The sequence below is a fragment of the Lepidochelys kempii genome, chromosome 3, assembly GCF_965140285.1.
Source record: "Lepidochelys kempii isolate rLepKem1 chromosome 3, rLepKem1.hap1, whole genome shotgun sequence".
Lineage (NCBI taxonomy): Eukaryota > Metazoa > Chordata > Testudines > Cheloniidae > Lepidochelys > Lepidochelys kempii.
Window position 1 is genome coordinate 56,698,128 of NC_136382.1, and position 18,799 is coordinate 56,716,926.

Consider the following 18,799-nt stretch of genomic DNA (forward strand, 5'->3'; position numbering starts at 1 on the left):
TGACTTCACAGGAGTATTAGAGTAGAGGACATTAGCTGAGAGGCAATGTGGTGTAGTGGACAGAGCACTTGGCTGTGATGCTGGAAACCTGGCTTCTATGCTCGGCTCTATCAGCATCCTGCTGTGACCTTGGGCAATTTCCTTTGTCTATCTTGGCCATTTAGACTGTAAGCATTTGGGGGTGGGTACACTCCTACTATCAGTGTGTATACAGTGTCTCAGCCCGGGTACTGGTTGGGGAATCTAGGCCATACCATAATACTAGTAATAATTATTATTTCTGCGGCACCTTAATTTATTGTTAAGGTTGAGTTGTTTTGCTCTTAAAGCAAGGATTCAACCTTTTAGTTATGTAGTATGACAAATACAGTGTATTCTCTCCAAAGTTACATTTACTGAGTACTGAATGAATTTTACTGAATATTTACAAGTAAATCTCTCAGAATAATTTTTTTAAATGGATCCTTTAAGAAACTCAGCATTCAATGTCAGACCATTTTGTCCCAAAAGCTCACAGTTAGGCCACTATCTGACTACACAAGAGTGGCAGATACATGAAGCTTGAATACATTTTGTGCAATGGGTCATTTTTTAAAAGAAAAATAGGATTAATTGGCTTTTTCCCATTATTTATCATAACTTGAAGTTTCTCCTTCAGCAGAGGCTGAAGAAGTCTCTTTCGGAGCATCTCAAAACGGCTGCTCTCTCCCGTTGTTCTCAATGGCACTAAGGCCGCTGGCTGCCCCTAGCAAAGATGGCTGCTGCAGGAGAATGGAGCGGGATGCAGGAGGCAGGTACTGTTGGGGAAAGGTGTTATGGCAATTTCACAGTTAACTACTCCTCCTCCTTTAAGGTCTTAACATCTTTTAAAATGTATTTCAAAATTTGCCAGGGGACAGCCAGCTGAACCTCCCATTGTTACTTATTTTTACATCCTTACAGATTCCCTATCCTGATCCAGTCTAACTGTTGGAATTTATAGGAATAGGTGGTCCACAGCAGACATGTTCATAAGTGCCACCACACACACGCGCACAGCACAGGCTGCGGACCTGCTTGGGGCCATGAACCAATTTTGTGTACTTTTCTTCTTTTGTCCTTATTGTCTTCCCAAAGGTACATCCTGTAACTGCCTTATTGCTGTTGTAACACAAAGATCTATTGCAACAGCCACCAAAACTAGAGAGTTCCTCTCCTCCTATTGTGATCTGCTTCAACCACTGCAGTGGTAATATTTCCATAGTTAGACAATACATTTCAACTTAAGCATGTGCTTCAGTGCTTTGCTGGATCTGCCACCACATCCTCTGGGTATGTGCCTGAAACAAGAAGTAACTGACTTCTTTGGAGGTGGGAAGATGCTCTGGTTGCCATTGTTCTGGTAGGTATTAATTTCATTACTGCCCTCAGAGGAATTACTCAGAAATATGTTGAGCTTTAATGTACAGTCCCATCAAGTGAAAGTGTTTCAAGTACATTTTATTTCAGGATTCCCCTCCTCTCCTCCCCGCCACACACACTGATCTTGTTTGCATTTTCTGGGCAAAACCCTTACAACTTAGTTGACTGATTTCCCGCCCCCCCAATCATTTTTATTTCCTGTCACAAAAATGTGAAGAATTTTAAGCATAAGCAAAAAAAGTGAAGAACTGGAAGACATTAATATCTGTGGCACTTGTACCCAGGTGTAGATTTTAAAATTATTTGGAAACTAATGGCAACAGGGGAAAAAAGCATTAAATCAGGACAGTTTTATTTCTGTCTCAAGAGAGGAAATGTTAGAGAAGTTCTATATTCCAAAACACACACACTTTAATTTACACACTAGAGAGAAACAAAAATATCCACATTGCACATTTTTCTCTAACAATGGCGTTGTAATAGAAAAGGGAAACAGGGATGTCTCTATGGGATAGACTCTACCTGAACTATTTCTTTTAATTGTCGTGTATATGACCATTCATACAAAAACATGCAAGGGGTTAAGAAATATGATTTATTTCTTCCTTTTGTACAACCAGAGATGTCACTTTAGACTTTTAAAATAAATAATCTCAAACTCATTTATTTCTGGCTATTAAAATTCCCTTCACAGTGGCTTCTTGCCTTCTTAGTTTGATTTCACGTAGAAGGACCTGAGAAGGAGCAGGCATCATATAAAAGTGGGGACTCAACACAAATTGGAGGCAAAAATGAAAACCGGCATTATGTATAAAGGTTGTTGTACATGACGTATTCATGATAACCCAGTGATCACACATTTACAGAGATTTACAGCATACAAAGTAGTCAGTGTGGCATGTTTTTACAGGAAGGATCTGGCAGCCATGTTTGTACAATTTAAATCACAGTGATTGGAGATAGAGGCTTAGTATACATTGTACAACACATACACATGGTGAAATGAATGTAGCTGAGATGATCTGATTAGTTCAGTTCAGCTCCATGGAATTTATTTTACAAGTGTATCAAAAAAAGTAACAGCTACAACTGAGATAAACAAACCATTCTGTCTTTTTTATTTAGTTGATGCCCTAAGACACGGTACATCACTGTACATCACATGGGAGGGAAAGGGAGAGGGGAAAGAAGTGACTGGGAAAGGGCTTTATTTATTTTAAAAATAAATTGGTTTAAGACAACTGCCTTGTTATCTCCAAGGGGAAGAGAGAGCCAAAGGGTCTTGCCTGTGTAGTTTTGTAAGCACCATCATTCTAAATTTGGTTGCCTTTTTGTAAGAACATACAAACAATGTGTTTAAAGTATGTCCTATTGAAGCCTTGGATGCTAGGTTTCTCCGTCTCGTTTGGTAGGTTTTTCCTCCATTTTTTTTTATTGTCAGCTGTACGTGCAGAGAATAAACTGATACTAAAGTTTCACAGCACTTGCATTGCACTTTCATGGCCCTTTCACGTTCTTACCAGCTCTCTGTCCAGCTTGCACTGTGCAAGATGATGGCTCACAATATCCCGAAGGACCAGCAGGACCTGGAGGACCAGGTACCCCAGGCTGACCAGCCACTCCTGGTGGGCCTCGTTCACCATCACGGCCTTCCCTTCCATAACTGGGTTTGCCGGGTTCACCTGGAAGAATGGACATATATGTAAACAGACGCACTACATGGCAGGTATAAAATGTGGATCATTGTTTTATTTAAAGTTTGGTTTTGTTCTTAAAAGTGACTGTGAAAATGGCTTTCCATGTTTACTGTCTGTGAGTTCTATATAAAATGTGTTCCCTTTACACATTAAGAGATGTTTCTCTATCAGCCATCCCTCCAAACTCAACCTGAGCTTGGCTGGGTTCTCACGTATTACAAGCAATAAAGTTTCTATAGGACAAATTCTCCCCACAGTTACCTCTGTCCAGCTCCACTGCCATCAACAGCGTTGCAGTGTTAATGATTAGAACCTAGTGAACAATTCTGTTGATTATGCACAAGAAGGACAGAATCCAGGCTATTAACTCAATACAGCTAACAGGAATAAAAAGCACTACAAAAATATTGTGTCCTTTAGTCAGATGTGACTCCCAGTACACAGGGTGCAGATGTGTTGAGTAGCAAGATGCATTTTTATGTATTTCTCCTTAAATTGTCAATGGATTGATGAAATAATAAGCAATTTCTGTAAGTTTCTTCCAGTGGTACATTTATATTATATAAACTGAGGTTTTCAGACATCCAAAACATCTGTGTTTGCTAATAAGTGAAATTATTATCCTTGTTACACAGAGAAGGACATTCTTTAGCTTCTATCCATATCTATACAGTAACTCCTCGCTTAACGTTGTAGTTATGGTCCTGAAAAATGTGACTTTAAGCGAAATAATGTTAAGTGAATCCAATTTCCCCATAAGAATTAATGTAAATAGGGGGGTTTAGGTTCCGGGGAATTTTTTTTCACCAGACAAAAGACTACATATACACACACAGAGTATAAGTTTTAAACAAACAATTTAATACTGTACACAGCAATGATGATTGTGAAGCCTGATTGAGGTGGTGAAGTCAGAGGGTGGACGAGGGTGGGATATTTCCCAGGGAATGCCTTGCTGCTAAATGATGAACTAGAGCAGCTGAGCCCTCAAGGGTTAACACATTGTTGTTAATGTAGCCTCACACTCTACAAGGCAGCACAAAGGGGGGAGGGGAGACAGCGTGGCAGAGAGAGACAGAGACTCACACCGTGTGTGTGCGAGAGAGATGTGCATTGCTGACCCCACTCTGAGTACACTGCCTTTTTAAGTAGATCACCATTTGAGACAGCAGCTTCTGCCAGCAAGCTCCCTCTGTCCTGAGCCCTGTTGTGTCCCCCACTTGCCCTGTGGAGATGGGGTAAGTGGGGTGCAGGAGCAAGGGGGAGGGGGACACCCAGACATTAGCCCCCATCTTCTCTCCCGCCCCCTCCCCCCCAGCAAGCAGGAGGCTTGGGGGGCAGCTCCAAGGCAGAGGGCAGGAGCAGCACATGGCAGGGACAGCCGAAGTGCAGGCAATTAATAGACTGCTGGGCGGCTGCCACACAGGGAACTTAGGGGAGCTGATGGGGGGCTGCCAGCCCACCCTGGTTCCAAGCCCCCACCAGCTAGCTCCAATGGGCTGCTCTTCCTGCAAGCAGTGGACAAAGCAGACAGCTGCCAAACAATGTTATAAGGGAGCGTTGCACAACTTTAAATGAGCATGTTCCCTAATTGATCAGCAACATAACAACGAAACAACGTTAACCGGGACGACTTTAAGTGAGGAGTTACTGCACTCAGAAATGTGTGGGAGTCAGAACTCCTTATATTGAAAATGAATGTACTTCTTCATTTAACCACTAGAGGGCAGTTGTGTTACATTTATGAGCATAAATCTGGGTTCTGGAATTCTGTGACACAACATGGCAATTAATGACCACAAAAGTAAAGAAGAATTGTAATTTGAAGGCCCAGAATTGTAAACGGAGGCTTTGAGGACTCCACTGTTGCTGATGGGTAGGATTCTTTCATTTTTTGTGATTGTCATTATGGGAATTGCATATCTAACATTTTTTGATTTACACACACTGGTCCCAATCCTGATGCCTTTGAAACCAATGGGAGTTTTGTCATTGACTTCAATGGTAACAGGATAAGGCCCAGGCCCATTTCTCTTACTATGATGATAATTCTTGTTCATAACAGTGTAACTGTTTCTATACAATATAAAAATACAGACATACAGCTGATTCCTTAACAAATGCCTACACTTGAATTTTTTCAAAATAATAATGTCAGTTCCTCCCCACCTTCCCCCCTTATATATTCCTCTTATCACCTCCATACACCCTTGAATATTTACCTGGAAGACCTGTTGTTCCAGGTAAGCCTTTGGGTCCTCTGCCTGGAAATCCTCTCTCCCCCTTTTCACCAGGTTCACCTGAGGTAAATTAGTGAAATGTTATTCACAGTCTGTGCAAAGCAGTTTTTTCTACCTCAAGGCGTTTAACTATCAGGACAACTGACTCTTTGAGAAGGGGAGTTTTGCAGAGGACTCACTTGGTGAGGTGCAGCGCAAGCATGTCTGAGTGGTGGCCTGACTTACATTCTTTGCAACTTCTGCTGGTAAAAGAGAAAAGCTTCCAAGCTACACAGAGCTCTTCTTCAGGTCTGTGTAGCTCGAAAGCTTGTCCCTCTCATCCAGAGTTGCTGGTCCAATAAAATATATTACCTCACCCAACTCATCTAATATCCTGAGACCAGCTTGACTACAGCAACACTGCAAACAACAGTGAATTATATTCCTGTAAAAATTCAAAGTGGATTCAGCATATTACTATCCATAACGGTTACACTCAAGGGCAGACACATTAAAAAAAACATTTTCCCTACGCTGACAATTGGGTTATACTATGTTTCATATAGTGCCACCCAATATAACTTGAGAGACTCTAGTCAAAACCAAAACATGAAGGACAAAACAGACAAGTAATTCTGGGGGAAAGGCTGAAGTAGCTGGTGTAGGGGCCTTATTAGGTTACATGAGCTGGGCTACAAAGTACAATTGTTCTCAGGTGCTGAGTCCTGAGTTGGTTTGTGCATGGCTGCTTTGGATCTCATGGCTCCACATCCTAGGGCAGGAGAAAAAGAAGCCCATTCTTATTAGAATGTTCTCTGACATCCAGACTGGGTGTTAGGCACCTGAAAGAATAAGGGATTTAGAAAAGGAGGAGTTTCTTCTCTTGACATCAAAAGTACAGTCATGGTGCAGTAGACATTAGGATTAGATACTGTAGAAAAGAAAGAAGCTCAATTAGATTTTCCTTTAGTAGAGTCACAGCCTTCCTTCAAAATCTGTTTCATACACTGCTTTGAACAAAGAAGAGGGAGAATTCCCTTAAAAAACAGTGGGAGCAGGGGTGGGCTGCTACGGCGCACCAGTAAGAAGCCAGTACCGGCCCGTAAGTAGCCCACATTAAATTGCTGCCATGGCAGCGCTTTAATGTTGCTGTCCCTTCCCCCTCCTTCCATCGGTGGCCCTGCCGGTAGGGTCTCTGCCACCAATGGGGGGCAGGAAGGGGCAACAACGTTAAAGCACAGCCGTCAAGTGAGGGGTGGAAGGGCAAAAGGGCAGCTGCCCTGGGGTGGCAATTTAAAAGGGCCCAGGGCTCCCAGCCACCGCTGCCACTCCTGCAGCAACAGCCAGAGCCCGGGTCCTTTTAAATTGCCACTGGAGCCCCGGGTGGCAGGGGCCAGGCAGTGCAGATGGGCTGGCTAGGGGATGCTGACCCCTCCAGTTCCACCCTTTCTGGGAGCCAGAGCCAGCCCCCGTACCGGTAAGAATTTATGATTACTTTCACCTTTGATTGGGAGCTTTTAAAATCTTTGCTACTTTGGCCATCTGGATTAAATACTGTCCACCCCATATAGAGTCTTTGTAGATTCTTTCATCCTCTTTTGAAGAGACCTATGCAGTCCCTTGGCATTCTGCAGCTGGTAGAAAGTTAGTAGTTTAGCCCTTGAAGTATAAATCTAATAATGTTTGAGAAAGTTTAGAATAAAAACTACAGTGGTTTCTTTTCTTTTCATGGTCCTAACTCCCTACAGCCCGTATGGTGAGTTTGACTGAATAGCCAATTATCACTTAGTTCGAAAGGACAAAGCAGAAACTTCTTGGGAAGTCACTTGAGCTGATGCTGTTGAGATAGCACACGTTTGAGGATGCACTGAGGATGGTGAATGTGTGCTACAGGAGGAAGCTGCTATCTCTAAATTTCAGAGAAGATTGCAGCTGCCCAGGCCACTTGGAGATTAACCCTGTCCTGGTAATTACAGCAGCAGGGAGCCTCGATGTCATGTCACCTATATATATTTTAGTACTCCTAACGACTGCAAATTTTGGAATAGTGTTTACTTCCAGTTATAGACACACGCCTCTGCTCTTTGCACTAAACTCCTGAGTGTATCATTTTCAGCTGCACCCTCTGATAATTTTCTTCCAGTTTTCTTTCTGACCTGCTTAAATGTGGCTTTCTACTGAATTTCCCTTTGTGGCTTCCTTCATTCCACCAAAGTTGCTCTCACTAAAGACCTCCTCCTTCAGACCCAATCTTCTTAACCCTTGACATAGCTGATCACTCCTCACACACTCTCCTTGCAGATTTCCATTGCATTGTGCTCTTGCCTTTCTGACTATTCTTTTAGCGTGCTCTTCTATGGCTCCATAATACTTGGTGACCCTGCTTGGACCTCATTTCTTTTCTCTGGGTGACCTCTTCCAATCCCATGGGTTCACCTCTCTGCAAATAGCTCTCAACTATACCTTCCCCGTCCTCACTTTTCCCCCTGCATTCAGAACCGCATCTTTGTTTGTTTCTATAACCTTTCGGTCACCACTGTGCATTCAGATGGTAACACTGATTCTCAGAGCAGGGACCTGTTATTTGTTTGGCACAGTCTGCCTGCTGCAGAACACCATGTACTCTTTTGGCATTTATTAATAAAATAGTACTAGAAGGCAGGGATTATCACGTTCAGAGCCATACTGTGTATTTAGTTCAGATCAACAGCAGCATGTAATTCTTCTGCAGAATTGTTTTTTCCTTGACAGCAGTTAAAAACTCTTTCCATCTTCCAAAGCCAAACTAGCAAGATCAGAAGCACCTAGTATTTATCTGTGTTTCTAAGGCACTGATCACCTTCGTATCTAGGTGCCAAAGTAGAAATGTCTCAGATAGCTCCCCTAAACAAACAACATCAAAATGCTCCTGCAATTCCAGTTGTTTAGGTTTCACTGGAGCCTCTGCAGCAGCTTTCCCTGCACTTATCTCACTTTCCTACCCTAGTTCTCTTGCATTCAGGAGTGGGGAAATATTACCTGACCATTACGTGCAAAGAAACCTTTCTGTAAGGTTTCAATTACTGACAAATGTACACCATTTCAAGTGATGGCTGTTTTAACAGCCTAAAAAACACTCTGCTACAAAAACTCTTGCATGGGATAGGACATATACTATCACTGATGTATTTAGAGGGTAACATGGAAGCATGGTGTTATGGGAAGTTGCTTTTTCTAGTTGCTGTTTTTCATTTATTGTTTGTGCTTAAACTTTTCTTTCTTGTATTTTCTTTCTTGTATTTTATCATTACATTTTTGGACAGGTAAGAGTGTTCAGCATGTGAACCTTTGTGCCTCTTTTTTTTTTTCTGCTTTGTAAGAAGAAAATGTGGGTGAGACTATATTATATATTCATAGATTCCTAGGCCAGAAGGGACCACTGTGATCATCTTGTCTGACCTCCTACATAACACAGGCCATAGAATTTCCTGAAAATAATTCCTTGCGCAATTCCTACATTAATGTAGCTGCAGCTCTCTAGCACCACTGTAATTAAAGTTTGTGTTTTCCTTGTATACTGTACCTCTCATCAGCGTTTTATATGATTTTGCTTTTGACAACAACTAACACTCCAATCCTGTTGCCCGGAGGGTTTTGCAAGGGAACAGAATTTTTAAAAGGACACTGTTGCTGCCCTTATTCAAGAATGAGAAGGGAAAAAAAAACACTGCTGGCTGGAAATAGAAATGAGTACTCCAGTTTTGCAGAAAATTTCCCCCAACCATCCTCTGAAGGCAAAACCCCCTGTCAAGAACAACAAATTATTAATTTAGATTAAATAAAGATATGTAATACATTGGGTAAGCCAATTCCTTAACACAGATTTCACCTTTTCAAAGGATCAATAGGTTTTGCAATGTACAGTGCAATGGTGCTGAATGTAGAATTTATTTGATTATTATTGCAAAACAATAAGGAAGATTTGTCCATCGGTTGTAAGCTGTCATAAATATAAAGGGAAGGGTAAACCCCTTTGAAATCCCTCCTGGCCAGGGGAAAGCTCCTCTCACCTGTAAAGGGTTAAGAAGCTAAAGGTAACCTCGCTGGCACCTGACCAAAATGACCAATGAGGAGACAAGATACTTTCAAAAGCTGGGAGGAGAGAGAGAAACAAAGGGTCTGTGTGTCTGTCTATATGCTGGTTTTCTGCCGGGGATAGACCAGGAATGGAGTCTTAGAACTTTTAGTAAGTAATCTAGCTAGGTATGTGTTAGATTATGATTTCTTTAAATGGCTGAGAAAAGAATTGTGCTGAATAGAATAACTATTTCTGTCTGTGTGTCTTTTTTGTAACTTAAGGTTTTGCCTAGAGGAGTTCTCTATGTTTTTGAATCTAATTACCCTGTAAGATATCTACCATCCTGATTTTACAGGGGGGATTTCTTTATTTCTATTTACTTCTATTTTATTAAAAGTCTTCTTGTAAGAAAACTGAATGCTTTTTCATTGTTCTCAGATCCAAGGGTTTGGGTCTGTGGTCACCTATGCAAATTGGTGAGGCTTTTTATCCAACATTTCCCAGGAAAGGGGGGGTGCAAGTGTTGGGAGGATTGTTCATTGTTCTTAAGATCCAAGGGTCTGGGTCTGTAGTCACCTAGGCAAATTGGTGAGGCTTTTTACCAAACCTTGTCCAGGAAGTGGGGTGCAAGGTTTTGGGAAGTATTTTGGGGGGAAAGACGCATCCAAACAGCTCTTCCCCAGTAACCAGTATTAGTTTGGTGGTGGTAGCAGCCAATCCAAGGACAACGGGTGGAATATTTTGTACCTTGGGGAAGTTTTGACCTAAGCTGGTAAAGATAAGCTTAGGAGGTTTTTCATGCAGGTCCCCACATCTGTACCCTAGAGTTCAGAGTGGGGGAGGAACCTTGACATAAGCTAAGAGATCTGATGGATTTAGAACGATAGGCTGATACTACTGTAAAGTTTAATGAATAAGTGATGTTTGTTGATGAAACATGGCTGGTTTTACATTCAGAGGGAGTATCAGCAGACAAAGAGCACCATCTGTGTGAGCTACAGGATGAACATACTGGAGGCATGGTAAAAACGAAGCAGATGTAACATGACTAGGTAAATAAAAGAGAGAAGACTGTGAGGCTTTGTCTTCACTAGGAAAAAAAAAAAAGATGTATTTTCCTGCGAGTTCTCCTTCCTACTGTTTATCTCAACTTGATAACGTGTGAAATGCCAAGCTGCTTTGTCCACCCTAGGATTTTACCATGTATTAGCTACCACTAGTGTGGACACACCCTGAGGGGGGGAAGAGATACAGTAAATGGGTGTGAGGAGGGTTCTTGGAATTAACTAGGAGGCAGGACCCTGCCATTTATTCATGATGGCCCCAATTCAGAAGTCCATCCCTAATCAGCACAGCAGTTAAGCATGTGATTAATTTAAAGTACATTGCTTAAGTGACTGGATGACTAGGGTTGGATTTAAGACCAAATGCTTTGCTGAACTGAGGCTTACGTGATTTTAGGCAAGTCATTTAGGGCCAGAGATTTAAAGGTATTTAGGGGCCTAGTGGGATTTTCAAAACTACCTAAGCATCTGGGTGTTAGGTGCCTCAATGCTTTTGAAAATCCACTAGGCCCCTAAATACCTTTAAAAATTTGACCCTTAGTCTCTCAGCCCTTTATCTTTCTATGCCTCAGAGTATGTCTATGCTGCAAAATACCACCAGCAGCAGCAAATCTCAGAGGCTGGGTATACAGCCTGGGGCTCATGCTACGGCACTAAAAATAGCAATGAGATGTTTCCAGTCGGGCTCTGAAATGTAGCGAGGAGGGTGGGTCTCAGAACCTGAGCTCAAGCCCAAGTGAGAACATATTCACTGCTATTTTTAGTGCCATATCTTGAGTCCCATGAGCCAGACTCCGTAGACCTAGGCTCAGAGACTTGCTGCCACAGAAGGCTTTTTTGCAGTCTAGACGTACCCAGAGACACTAGAACTCAAGGCTTAGTACAGGGGTGGCCAACTTGTGGTTCCAGAGCCGCATGCAGCTCTTCATGAGTTAATATATGGCTCCTTGCATAGGCGCTGACTCCGGGGCTGGAGTTATACATGCTAACTTTCCAATGTGCTAGGGAGTGCTCAACCCCCTGCTCTGCCATGCCCTCGATCTTCCCCCCTCCCCACCAGAGCCTCCTGAGCACCCCATAACAGCTGATTGCAGGAGGTGTGGGGAGGGGGTGGGAGGCACTGATTGGTGGGGCTGCCAGTGGCAGGAGGCGCTGCAGGTTGAAGTGTGGGGAGCGAATGGGGGGCTGCTGACATATTACTGTGGCTCTTTGGCAATGTACATTGGTAAATTCTGGGTCCTTCTCAGGCTCAGGTTGGCCACCCCTGGCTTAGCATTTTGATTTTAGGATTAATGCTGTAACCTCCTTTCTCTGCCTGCAAAGTGTCTGAATTTAAGTCTCTAATTTTTTCTTTCCTTATTGTTTACTTCAAAGTGCTCAAAGCTTTATGACCCGGACAACTCATGAGGCCATACTCTGTGTTGATTAATTTAGTTCCTTGTAATGTCAGCATCACTTCAGTGTGATTTGATTCCATATAATAAGTAAGTGACCTTACCAAAAAGCAGGAGGCATTTATGCTCGACAAATTAAAAAGCCTATTACAGCTTCTCTTACCTTTTGGACCTTTAAAACCAATCTCACCAGGAGGACCTTTAAGACCTGGCAAACCACGGGGTCCAATCTGTCCTGGAAAGCCATTTTCGCCAGGAGATCCGGGAGCACCTGGAGGTCCAGGTCGACCTGGAAGACCTGTAACACCTGATTCAGGCCTCCTAAGGCTGGCTGCTAGCTGAGCAAGCTGTTCTGTAAGAAAGAAACAGGAAGGGAGAAATTAAGAGACAAGACCCTAAGTTAGCTGAGCAATAAGTGGCTTTCCCAAGTGTGTAAAGAGCATTTTGTATTTGATTGTCACTAAGGAAAAAGGATAGCTGATATACAGCAAATACTGTACAATGGAAGGTATTAGAGAAGGGTGAGGCATGACGTCATACAATGTTTCTACAGGGCATTTCCATAAGCCATGACCCAGGAGGCTTCCGTGAGCCAGTGCTGTCCGTAGCAAGCTGCTTACTATGTACGTACCCTAGAAAGTAGTGACTTGTGCCTTTTGAACCTCACATTCAAAACATTTTGTGGCTGTGAGAATCTAAAATGATCTAAATAAATTATACACATTGTAAAATGTCTATATGTAAAATTAGTAAAATAGAAAATGAGTGTCTCTTTAAAGAGTGGGTGGATTTCAATTTACTATAGTTAATGTTAGGATCTGGCCTCAAAAAGAAAGAATACCCAAATAAGGAAGAAATAGATCAGCCTACATATAACGCTAAGTCAAGACATGGCACACGAGGTAATTACGGAGAGCAGCTCCTAAATGCTAAAGTAGGAAGGCCCAGACAACCCCTTGGCACAGTTGCTCCCACCTGCAGAGGACACTCTGGGGGTCCTGAAACCTCGATAGGGAAGGCTGGGGCCTAGGCAGGAGCTGGTATGAGGGGATAAACATTGTCCCCTCCCAGATGTAAGGAGAGTCTGCAAAAAAGGATAATACAGGCTTTGGGGCAGCCATGGCAGATGGTCTATGCAGTTGGCTACAAGACTCTACAGGGATCTGTGCCTGTAGTGATAAACACCCATTTTTTCATGATTTGTGTGTATAAAAACAAACATCTTCTGTATTTTCCACAGTATGCATCCGATGAAGTGAGCTGTAGCTCACGAAAGCTTATGCTCAAATAGATTGGTTAGTCTCTAAGGTGCCGCAAGTACTCCTTTTCTTTTTGCTCCACAGGGGAGGGCAGAGATAGTAACCCCTCCCCCAATGGGACCATAGTGGAAGAAGTCTGTGAGGGGATCATGACAGTGATTTCTCCTGGGGGGAGAGGGTTCCCATGAGAGGCTGTTCTCCAGCTCTTGTTTTAAAATTTTTACTAATCAATATCCATTGTGGATACAGAGCTGGATCCTCTCCTAAGATCTGGCTGCTTAAATAGCTGCCTGGGGATTTCCATTGTGTAAGTGGGATCCGCAGGACATGTAAAGCCAGCATAGTAGCTCTAAGCCACCTCTCTTCCCCTCTTCTATGGACTGGGGTGGGGGGATGGCTTATCTGGGGAAAGGAAGAGTGTATGAAGCACTGCTCTGCTCTGGCTAACCTTGGCTGATGGAAAAGTTCCATGGGGCTGTGGGCATCTGGGAGCAAGTCAGAGCAGCTCTGAGGCTGCTCTTACACTGGGAGCGGGACCAGCGTCTAGCCAGCCCCAGAATCAGGTTAATGTAAAGGTGGCTTAAAAGCTGCCTTTCCTCCCCACCTTGACATTTGGGTCCCGCACTGAGGGTATCTGTTAGACTGCAGCATCTGGCCTACCATGACGTTTTTTTCAAACCATAATTTAATCCACTCTCCAATTTAATAAATAGAGATGCAAATTGCTGACATATAAACAGGTTTGGCAGAATTTGATTTTTATTTTCTTTATAACTTTGATGGATAATATCACTGGTTATTTTAATGTGGGATTTTTTTCTATTTTTCTCCATTTAAATTTTCACAGTCCCTGCATCCATTAATGGTATTGCACAAGGTGTAAGTGAGGGAAATGTTTCTTTTATTGGTTATCTTCATTGGAAAGCATTCAATCCAAGAAAGAGTGTGCTGAACTCATCCAAATTCTACTTCCTTTACCCCAGGGAGATCAAACTCATTCTGTATATGGGGACAAATTCCATTTTTAATAAACATTACAGCTTTTGAAGCACACTTAGTCCACAGCTGAGCTCTGAAGACAGTACAGAGTTTGCATAAAGATCAAGGGCATAGGATGGCCTTTGTGTAATAATTATATGTTGTCACAGTTGTTTACACTTTGCTCAATAGCTTTTGTCACTGTGAATATCTCTTAGTGGGAAAATATACTCAACTTTAGGACCACTACTATTTCTGGTCTTTATTTCTCTTCCTTCCCCTTCTCTATCCCTCTCCTTTGTGTCACCTCTTTTTTTCCCTTTGCATTTTCTTCCTTGCAGCAATTCCCAGTTCCTGCCTTTCTATGTGCTTTACTCCCACTCCTCCCTTATTCTTTCTGATAAAATGATCAGCAATCAAATAGTTAATGGTCACATTTAAAATGCCATCATCAGGCTTTTGATGGAACACCCCCTTAAAATAAATGAAACAGGAGTGATTGTTCTAGGTTCTCTGTGGACTCTGGATTAAACTTGCTTCATACTGGAAGATTATCTTTGCAACCAGGAGGTTAAAAAAAAAAATCAAAGCTTAGATTCTGCAGAATCTGAATATGTCAAATGGATCATACTAATACATCAAGGAGGCTGTATCCAACCAGCAGACTGGTGTTTGACACCCCTGCTTTAAATGCATAAGAAAGATTAAACATTGCAATTATTTACCTTGCATGACTCTCATGCAGACCTGTTTAATGTGCTGATCTGTTGGCTCTCTACCCTGGGATAAAAAATATTTAATAGCAGTTAATATACAGTAGTTATTTATAAAATGAGAATGATGCAATTAAGACTCTGGCTGGCTAATGATAGAAGTTCCAGTCCTTCAGCCTTACACCTGTGACTAGTGCCACTGAAGTCAATGGGAGTATCAGTGTATGAACCACTTTTGTGATCTTGATACACACACATACCACAGGAAGGCATGCAGCGTGAGAACATGAATAGGAAAAGTCAGGCTGCAGACTGAGTACATAAGTTCCAGCTGTTCAGATATGTGGGATTACTACACTGTAGCCAAGTGTCACATGAATCATAGTAATATGGGGCTGGAAGGGACCTTGAGAAGACAAGTCCATCCCCTGCAGTGGGGCAGGATCAGATAAACCTAGACCATCCCCGACAAGTGTCTGTCCAATTCTAAAACCTCCAATGATGGGAATTCCACTATCTCGCTTCGAAGCCTGTTCCAGAAATTAACTTCCTTAGAGTTAGAAAGTTTTCCTAATATCTAACCTAAATCTCCCTAGCTCAGATTAAGCCCATTACTTCTTGCCCTACCTTCAATGGACATGGAGAACAATTGATCACAGTCCTCTTTATTACAGCCTTTAACATATTTGAAGACTTATCAGATTACCCCTCCCCCCCGTCCTCTTTTCTCAAAACTAAACATGCCCAGTTTGTTTTAACCTTTCTTCACAGGCCAGGTTTTCTAAATCTTATAGTTTTTGTTGTTGTCTTTTGGATTCTCTTCAGTTTGTCCACATCTCTCTTAAATGTGATACCCAGAATTGGACATAGTACTTCACCTGATGCTTCAGCAGTACCAAGTAGATTGGGACAATTACCTCCCGTGTCTTACATATGACCCTCCTGCTAACACACCCCAGAATGATATTAGCCTTTCTCATAACTGCATCACACTGTTGACTCATATTCAATTTGTGATCCATTATCGCCCCCAGATTCTTTTCAGTAGATCTACCACCTACAAAGGAAAAATGTATTTCAGATTGTGTGGGGTGTCTGAAGTCACCTGGGCTTCATGCGCAGGTCTCCAACCCGCCAGCAGCAAACACATCTCTGTTATAACTACATACCTTGTTGTATGTGGTGTTTGAGAGACAGAAAAATCTGTGTAATATAAAAATAGCACTTACTGCTGGACCCTGGCTGCCAGGCAGACCTGGAGCACCTTGTTCACCTTGCAAACCGCGAGGTCCAGGTGAGCCTCGTAGCCCTTCTATGCCAGGCAGTCCACGACCTCCTTCAGGTCCGCGAAGGCCAGGCTCACCAGGGTTACCAACCTACAAATGAGAGACAGTGACTTTGTATGATCTCATTTTTGCAATACAAGCCATACACTATGTTTCTGTAGTAACAGATACGCCATGTGCAGTGCGTACGCTTTCACATTGCTTACTATGAAAGATGATGACCACCTCTGTCAAATTCCATTGGCTATTGTTTGACTCTTTGCTTTTGTTAAAGAAAAATATCCTTTCTGTTACAAAGGGAATAGCACGAGGGAAGGGATGCACTAAAATCCAGAATAAAATGAAGGGTTGGCTAGTGGATTATCAAACTTTCTATTACACATATCAGCCCACATTATTTTAAGATCTTGATGCTCCTCTGTGCAGGGTGAACCTGCATAGGGAAGTTGAAACTCTGTGGGTGAAATCCTGGCCCCACTGAAGTCAATGGCAAAACTCCTTTTGACCCCAATAGGATTAGAATTTTACCTCTTGTGTTTAAACTCTTATATAATTCTTCCTTCACAGATCAGGGGTGGATCTTCAGAGCCAAGGGGCTTGTGCATGGAGACATTAGGCCTCCACATTATCACTTGTTTTCCCCAATGTCTTCCTCCAATAGGATCCCTTCACCTGCATCTGTCCTTAGAACAGCAGAAAGGAGGTAAGCATTGTAACTTACTGCAGACTTTCTCTGCAGTAACTCACACCACATTCCTCCGTAGGAAGAAAAATCCCACAGAGAGCTCTCATCCCTTCTTACCCCATGGACTCCCAAGGAGGAGCCGCTGCAGTGTCAAGAAAGGAAGGGGAAAGTACCATTGTGCTGGCGTTGCCCTTTCTGTGGTGGCCAAGCTCAGCTTGGTGAGTACAGGCTACTGTAGTCGGGTCCTGTGAGACCCACATGTAAGGATAAAAGGTCCCCAGACTAGTCACACTGCACAGAAAGACAAGTAATGTGCTTTTTAGGAGGGGAGAGTTCAGTCATCCAAGAATTTGTTCTCTTTGTGCCAGAGCAGAGCCACTGAAGCAAGCACACACGGTGTTCTGAGGACCTCAGCATCTTCATCTGGGGGAGCAATTATTTCCCCTGACAATGCAGCCCATAAACTGATTGGAAAGAGATGCTTGTAAAACAAGCCCTTTACTGCCACTTGACAGGCCCAGGTAGTCACCTCCACAATGCTATATTACTTTAACAATCAGAGTCCCTGAAGCAGAACTAATTTTTTATTAATTGCACAAATCCTATAATATTAAACACTTAAAAGTAGCCTAAGAACCAAAAAGGCCATAAACTAAGGAAGATGGAAGCATCCCATTTTGTATTATATAAATATAAATATTAGATACGCTGAAGAAAGGTAATCAAAGTAAATTTAAGCGGCAGCCTCATGACCATAAGGAAGAAGCTTTTCTGCAATCATTTAGCTTTTCAAAGAAACAGAAATTAAGCAGGTTTCAGAATAGCAGCCGTGTTAGTCTGTATTCGCAAAAAGAAAAGGAGGACTTTGGGCACCTTAGAGACTAACCAATTTATTTGAGCATAAGCTTTCGTGAGCTACAGCTCACTTCATGTATTTGAGCATAAGGGTGAAAGCTTATGCTCAAATAAATTGGTTAGTCTCTAAGGTGCCACAAGTCCTCCTTTTCTTTTTGCGAAATTAAGCAGTCGGTGTTAATGGCCACAGCTCTTTGTACGCACTGAACGAAAAGGTGCAAGGATCTTGCAACCCCGATCTTTGCAGCCAAAGTAAAAACTGCATATGTTTAATAACAAAGTCTGGTTTGCAAGTCTGTCAAGGGTCTTGCATTCTTGCATTCTTCCATCTCAGCTACCTGAGCTGCAGGAAGGCAGTAGGCATTTGCCTGAAATTTTGTCTTCTGATCACATGGAGCTGCTGTGGTGTCTGCTGGTCAGGAGCCAAGTGCTTCCTGGCTTGTTGCTCCCTCTGCTGAGCACAACCAGAAAGGAGCAGTGAGAAGAGGAGGTAGTGGCAGCACAAGGACAAGGTGAGAGACCCAACACTGGCTCCTACATCCTCCTGCAGCTACAACAGCCTCCCCCATCATATTGCCCCAGCTAACTACTTCTAAGCACCCACCAGCAGCTACCTAACTCTAGCTGCCCCAGCAGCCACTTTCCAACACAACCTTTCCATGTGTGGGGTCTCAGCCTGGCCTCCAGCCCAAGCCCAAAGATTTAAACTGCCATTTTTATCCCTGAGGCCAGAGCCCCATGAGCCCAGGTCAGCTGACCTAGGCCAGCCGCAGCCATGCCATGCATTGTTTCTTGCAGTGTAGATTTACCCTCTGTGTCTCAGAGAACCATATATGAGCCTAGATCAATCGATGTTTGCAGAGTGGCAGGGATGGGACCAGAAGAGTTGCCTTATGTCTTTTTAAATAGGTCACTGGAGTCAGCGGTGACATAACCATCATGGGACATATAGCCTTACGTGAAGAGTTCTGTATTCCTGAATTTAGTAGTGAATAATAAACCATTCCCCTGACACAGATTAATCAGCATCCATTTTAGGTATGCATATAAGACATTTTTTTGACACACAACTTTTAAAAGTATATTCAAATTTCAGGCCAAGTTCTGTCCTACTTCATACCATGCGCAATCCCACTGGAAGAGGGGCCCCAGAAGCTACCCCTAGTAACAAGACCACTGACTTCCCCACCC

At 42.8% G+C, this 18,799-nt stretch overlaps 1 protein-coding gene across 1 annotated transcript in view; it reads right to left on the minus strand.

Moving 5' to 3' along the window:
- Positions 1-1,802: 1,802 nt before the first annotated feature.
- The window catches only part of COL9A1 (collagen type IX alpha 1 chain), a 102,727-nt gene continuing 85,730 nt past the window's right edge, over positions 1,803-18,799 (minus strand). The window contains exons 34-38 of the mRNA XM_073336363.2: positions 16,012-16,158; positions 14,795-14,849; positions 11,996-12,184; positions 5,321-5,398; positions 1,803-3,083 (exon numbers count right to left, since the gene is read on the minus strand). Of these exons, the coding sequence (XP_073192464.1) occupies positions 2,899-3,083; positions 5,321-5,398; positions 11,996-12,184; positions 14,795-14,849; positions 16,012-16,158 (654 nt within the window). The 3' untranslated portion in view covers positions 1,803-2,898. The remainder of the gene's footprint in view (positions 3,084-5,320; positions 5,399-11,995; positions 12,185-14,794; positions 14,850-16,011; positions 16,159-18,799) is intronic.